This window comes from Rutidosis leptorrhynchoides, chromosome 3 (assembly GCF_046630445.1).
Source record: "Rutidosis leptorrhynchoides isolate AG116_Rl617_1_P2 chromosome 3, CSIRO_AGI_Rlap_v1, whole genome shotgun sequence".
Classification (NCBI taxonomy): Eukaryota; Viridiplantae; Streptophyta; class Magnoliopsida; order Asterales; family Asteraceae; genus Rutidosis; species Rutidosis leptorrhynchoides.
The window spans coordinates 624,796,209-624,803,720 of NC_092335.1; the positions used below are offsets into that span (position 1 = coordinate 624,796,209).

The following is a 7,512-nucleotide window of genomic DNA, read 5'->3' on the forward strand; positions in this document are numbered from 1 at the left end:
CAAAGAACCTTTCTTTTCTCCCGTGAAAAGAACATCACCCACAATCTCCTTGACATTCTCAAGGACTTTCACATCCGTTGGACCAAAAAGAACATATTTTCCAGATTCGGTAATTTGAGGTACCGAAACTAGATTCTTGGTCAATTTAGGAACAAGATAAACATCTTCCAAAGTAAAAGTATTATTATTAACATCAATAATAGCATTTCCTTCCTTTTTAACCGGATGAGTTGAGTTGTCGGCCGTGATTACAACTCGATTTTGATTGTGATCTCTAACGTCATGAAGAAGAGTTCCATCACAGGTCACACGATGAGAGCAACCCGAATCAATAATCCATTGATTCTTCTTAACAACCGTATCAACGGTAAAACATTGCTCCCATTTGACTTCATCATCATCGTTACTTGAACAAGCCACGTTTGCTTTTGTGACTTTAGAACGACAATATTTCTTAATGTGACCAACCTTCTCGCACTTGTAACATGTGGGAGGTTTCTTTTCATAGTTACTTTTGTAACTAGTTTGCTCTTATTCTTTTTCTTTGCTAGAAGAACCTTTCTTGAAGTTCTTCCCTTTTGAAAATAATACCGCATCATTTTCAAATCCTTTAGCCATTTGCTTGGCCAAAGCTTCTTGATTAGAGAGCAAATTCTCTAATTCTTCAATCGAAGGTTGAGTAGACCACCCCTGTATAGAGGTTATGAATGGAACATACTCTTTCTTCAAACCACGAATTAAATATCTTCGCAACCGAGATTCACTAATTTTCTCGTTTGTATCAATCTCTGAAATTTCAGAACAAAGAGTTTTCACCCGTAAGAAATATTCAGAAACTGACATACCTTCTTGTCTTGAGATTGCTAACTCATTTTCCAGGAATTGCAACCGTGCGGTATTCTTCTTGGTAAAGAGTTTCTCAAGATTATCCCAAACCTCCTTTGGCGAGTTAAGATCACGAACGTGTTCTATGAACTCTTTGCTAATTGATGTCCTCAACGCAAAGAGAGCCTTCCCACACTTAATCTTCCATTTTCTTCGTGACTCGCCTTGCTCAAGAGTTTCTACGGGAATTATGGCATCGCTTCCGGCCACAAGTTCCCATAGGTCTTGACCTTGAAGATAAGCTTCCATACACATCTTCCAATACTTGTAATTGTTACCTACAAGTCTTTCCATGCCATTGATCATACCACCATTGTTACCATTTGTGCCTTCCATTTTTGATAGCAAGATAACTAACTTTGAACTTTGAGTAATTGCACACAAGTTTAACTTAGGATCAAACTTTAACCAAGTTTAAAACCAAGCTCTGATACCATATGATAAATAAAATATCTTGCTGTGAATGAAAGTTAAGTAAACTAAATGTAAGAACAATGTAAAACTGAAAATGTGTTCGACTGATTTATTATGAATCACATACATGGGTTTAAATACAAGGAAAAAGGTAATGAGTATTAAATGCTAGTCTAGATATATTAAATGCTAGTCTAATAAGGAATATTAAATGCTAGCCTAATAAAACAACATGCTAGTCTAATACTCCGTAAAACATTAAATGCTAGATATAAAAGAGATCCTACAATCTCTATTTTCCATTCTTGGAAATATCCCATAAATCAAGGGATTATAATATCCCATAAATCAAGGGATTATGTTGTACTAATTTTAACACACAGTCAAGTGTGCATCAAGTGAGATGCACACAAGGGCTTTTTAGTCATTTACAACATTGAGTCTATTGTATCTTAACGAAGTAAGGGTAATCCGTTGTTACCGCGGATAAGTTATTACGTACAAAATTTTAAACATATATCTGTATGGCGGTTAGGAACTACTGACGAATCACCATTAGTAGAACACTCGATCATATCAAGAGTGCATATATTCTGAAGGAAATTCATTTTCAACAGTAGAGCATATTGTGTTATGAGAAGGAAAAAAAACACCAGCGAGATTTGAACTTAGGAGGTAACTCAATGTCATGCATCCTGGACATGAGCGGTACCAATCCATCTATTAAAAATTGGTCAAAATTTCTTTTGTTATAATAGAAATAGATATGCCAAAGTCGAGAACACACTTTATAAAAATTGATAACGGGTTTGTATAGATAATAGTAAATCATTGTTTAATAAGACAAAATAACAATAGGAAGTTGGCAACCTTGAAGATTAAAAATAGGAAATGGTAGTGTGACAACCCGAAAATTTTTGACCAAATTTAAACTTTATCTTTAAATGATTTAACATTTCCGACACGATAAGCAAAGTCTGTAAAACCGAATCTCAAAATTTTTGAACTATTCAAGTACCCTTCGGTTGTTCTCAACGATTCGCGAACCATTATATGTAAATAGATACATATATATACTATAACTTGAAAACGTAACAAAGTTTTAATTGCATGATACCGTACATTAAACTTATTGGTTTATATATCTATTTGAATATATATGATTTCAAGTTATTTAGTAAACGATAGTAACATTCGATTATTGATTCGATTAATATTTAGATAAGTTAACTAAAACGTTTAAGATGAACCAGTAAAACACTAATTTGCTACAGTATTTTCGAATTACTACAGTACCCGAAAAGCTACAGTGTTTTCAAAAATCACTATTTGCTACAGTAACTTTGCTACAGTAAGACACTATTTCAAAATGAAAATGTATATGTATATACTACGAGACGATGATTTATAGAAGTAAATGACCAAAATACTCGAAAGTTTAAGATATACTTTAAGTGGTATAGTTTATGGATAACTTAAGGCTATATTTTGACAAAGGTACGTAACACGAAACGTAAAATGCAAGTTTTCTAAAGGTACGAAAGGACATTCGAAAAACCGAAACTGGGACATAAGTCGAGTGATGACGTACGACTTATCGGAACAAAAATTACAAGTCAACTATGCACGTGAATTTAATATAATATATAATTAATTATATAAATTATATATATTATATTTATATTTATTTAATATGTCAACAAATCAAAAGTTAAAATAATGTGAGCTGTAAAACTCACCCATGCGATCGTATGGGTATAAGCCTGGAAAGCCATGCGATCGCATGACAACCAGGGACAGGCCAAGTACTATAAATTGCTCGATCTGTGGCTCAGTTTACACATACATATAACAATATTACTCCGTAACATATTATTAATTATATTTATTATTATATTTATATTATTATATTTATATTATTATTATTATTATTATTATTATTATTATTATTATTAAAGATTAATATTATTATTAATCTTATTATTAGTAGTATGAGTATTATTATTTATACATAAAATACTACGACGAGGTCATGAGCATGTCACTTTCAAAATATGTTTTCGAGCGGGATAGAGCTAAGGAAATTATGGGTAATGTTCGGGGGTATATTTATGAATCAAACCTAGTGTTTATCATCTCCGTTACGTCTACGTACTTTCCTACAATATTGAATCTCAATATTGATACGTAAGCACTCATATTTTATCTTTTATATATTAATTGTGTATCCATGTCTAGTGCTCGAGTACATATATTTATACATACGTGTATGCTAAATTTCGTCGTTAAACAGTTTATAATAGATCACGAATTAAATACATATATTACTAGTAAAAGGTATATGATATACATGTTTTTGGAAAACTGGCGAAAAATCAATAACTTTTCATTTAGATATCGAATAGTTTCCATGAACGGATTAAAAGATATGATCAACTGAATTATGATTGACGTTAATTAGAATTGATTTTGAATCTGCAATTAATATTTAAACAACTTGTTTGTAAGATTGATAAATTAGATTTTTGAATATTACCAACCGAGTAAATGAATCCTTATATAAGGTACATCTCGTTTTGTTGAACTATTGTCAAAATTGACTTTTTGAAACGACTTTGGATAACTTTTGTATGTCGATCTCGAGCATTAGGATTGTGATACACTATGACCTAACCTAGCTTGATAGACATTTATTGGCCAACATATGTTCTCTAGGTTGAGATCTACGGTTATTTGGTAATCCGAGTTTCGGTCACATTTTGGTGAACGACTTTATATGCTGCTAAGGTGAGTTTCATTTGCTCCCTTTTTAATTGCTTTTGCAATCTATATTTTTGGGCTGAGAATACATGCACTTTATTTTAAACGCAATGGATACAAGTACATACTAAATTCTACACTGAGTTTAAACCGAAAATCCCTTAGCTTTGGTAACTAGTAACTGTCAGTTATAAGAACTGGTGGGCGCGAGTAGTAGTATATGGATCCATAGGGCTTGACATCCCCTTCTGTTCCAGGTTTAGAAACCCTAGCCTGAACTATTAAATAGACGTATGCTATTTGAGTTTAGTACACGTTAGTTTGCGTGTATTGTACATGTTGGTTGCATGTATGTTAAAACAGGGGTACTTATTATAACGTTAAAGCTTAGTTACCAGGGTGCTCAATCTTGTAGAATATTTTGATAAACGTTTCTGGATAAAACAACTGAAATCTTGTGATCCACCTTTATATACAGATTATGCGAAACACTAAAACTATGAACTCACCAACCTTTTTGTTGACACTTGTTAGCATGTTTATTCTCAGGTTCCCTAGAAGTCTTCCGCTGTTTGCTTATATGTTAGACAAGCTATGTGCATGGAGTATTACATGGCATATTTATCAAGGAAACGTTGCATTCACCAAATCATCACCATGTATCTTATTTTGACTGCATTGTCAACGGAATTACTATTGTAAACTATTATTTACGGTGATTGTCTATATGTAGAAATCATCAGATGTCGAAAACCTTTGATATAAATATTCATTTATGGTGTGCCTTTTCAAAAGAATGCAATGTTTACAAAACGTATCAGATAGAGGTCAAATACCTCGCAATGAAATCGATGAATGACGTGTTCGTCCATATGGATTTGGAGTGATCGTCACAGGTAGTGTGAATGCTATCTATAAAACGACATACATTTGAATTGTAACGACACTAATTTGGGTGTCTATAAGTATTATATTTGTTATAATAGAAATAAAATATGCCAAAGTCAAAAACACATTTTATAAAAATTTATAACGGGTTTGTATTGAAAATAGTAAATCATTGTTTAGTACAACGAAATAACAATAGGAAATTGGCAACCTTGAAGATTAAAAAATAGGAAATGGTAGTGTGAACGCTAGCTATAAAACGACGTACATTTGAATTGTATCGACACTAATTTAGGTGTCTATAAGTATTATGTAATAATAATAATAATAATTTATCAATAGAAGGTGTAATTTATTATATCTTAAAACTGTCAGTTGTAATCTACGACCACGTAATTTATTATATCTTAAAAAAATCTAGTTGATTCAATGCACGTATTATCCAACTTTGTATCATAATGTATAGTTGATTCAATGAACGTGGATCAAGTTTGTATCTTCAGTTCATATGTTGTAATAGCTGGAGCTGGCTTATACCTCAATACAACGTATTTATGTGTACGTAAAAAGTGAAGGAATATTGTATATGTATCGAGCAAATCAGAATTCATTAAATGCTTAAGGATCCGTTAATTATTGGTCTACCACCCAATATATTTATGAGTCATGTCACTAAATTGAGATTTTATTCGAGACCGTACGTAATGTTGAAGTTAGTGTATAATTTCATGATAACGTTTGATTTCAAAAACATTCGCTTTAAGACAACATCTTTCACTAGAATGTCAGATTTGTCAAAATTTTACTTCAAATGTGCACACTTATAATTTATTATTGAAAAGCTTATTTATTTAGCACATCATGCTCTGGTCATTTCGGCTTAAACGAATCATACATATTATATTAGCACCATTAGTATAATTTATTGGGGTTCGATGTCAAACGGAGCATGTCAAGGTTGTATCTTTTTTCTTTGTTGTAATATTAATTTTTTGATGATTAACATAGACTTGACCAACCTAACTTTTAGTTTATGTAAAAATATTAATTCGACCAAGTGAGAGAATATTAGTGATATGTGAAATCGTACCTTAAAATAACTAGCTAAAAATCTAACAATTATCACACAATTACAGGCAACTATAACCTGATCATACAGTAACCTATAAGTAATTTGATCAGTTTGTTCCACAAAGAGCAGTTTAATCAAGACTTTAAAAACTAGTAATTATCCTAGGAGTTTAATAAAAGGGGTTTGGATTGTATTTTAATTCACGCAAACAACGTGAAGAGCGAATTAATCAAATAAGAGAAAACGATGCCTACTTGAATGATTCACTCTCGATATGGATTGTTCTTGCAGTTATTACCGATTGTTATATCTTAAATATAGCCTTATGACTTCTCACAAAGTCCAAATCAACGGAATTAGCAAACTCACAAAAACCTTCTTCAAAAGATTAAACTATACTTGATAAAACTAATGGGACTTGATTTGGACTAAACTTGCGTAAAATCCTAACTATAACAATCACTGATGGTTACACGATTATGTAGTTCACAACCCTTTCAGTTACCAATTAAATTAATGACACAACCATTTGAAATCACTTATTTAATTGTCTAGATCACTTAGGTGTTGAAGCATAAATTGCATCTCAATTTAACTCACATTAAATGATTAATAACCTATGTAATTGAATTAAGAATATAAAACATGCATAACAATGGTTCTTTAATCAAACACAATTAATTTAAATCAAAAAATATTAAATCCAATAGATAGAACAATCCAATATCTCAAGTTTCACATTCAAGTAAACACACAAAAGATTTAGCCTAGCATATTAAAGTTGCAAGAAACAAAGTAATAAAAACGAGAAACATTCACGATTGCAATAATTAAATTAATGAATAAATCGAGTACCGAAATTAATTAAAGATGGAATGGAATTAAGAGATGAATTAATCTTCAAAGGATAGATAAAAGTCTTCAAAACCTTCACAAATTCGTAGCCTAAAAACTTCATAGCCCTAATGTGTAGTGACCCGAACTTTTCCATGTTTATATATATATTAAATGAAATTTTTATTTACATGATTAAGTGTTTCCAACATGTTAAGCAATCAAACTTGTTAAGACTTGATTAATTGAAATAGGTTTCATATAGACAATTGACCACCCAAGTTGACCGGTGATTCACGAACGTTAAAACTTGTAAAAACTATACGATGACATATATATGGTTATTTATATAGTTAACATGATTTTATTATAAGTATGTATCTCATTAGGTATTTTAACAATGAGTTATATACATAAAAATGAGATTATTAATTTAAGAAACTCGAAAACGATATATATAACGATTATCGTTATAACAACGTCTTACTAGGTACATATGAATCATATTAAGATATTGATACACTTGGTTAATTATGTTAAATGATAAGTAAATATATTATTAAGTATATTAACAATGAAATACATATGTAAAAATAAGACTACTAACTTAATGATTTCGAAACGAGACATATATGTAACGATTATCGTTGTAACGAAAT

The 7,512-nt window shown here is 31.0% G+C and overlaps 1 protein-coding gene across 1 annotated transcript; it reads right to left on the minus strand.

Moving 5' to 3' along the window:
* Positions 1-531: 531 nt before the first annotated feature.
* LOC139902315 (uncharacterized) lies at positions 532-1,221 on the minus strand. Its single transcript, XM_071884955.1, has one exon. The coding sequence runs from the start codon at positions 1,219-1,221 to the stop codon at positions 532-534; it is 690 nt and encodes a 229-aa protein (XP_071741056.1).
* Between the last annotated feature and the right edge of the window lie 6,291 nt (positions 1,222-7,512).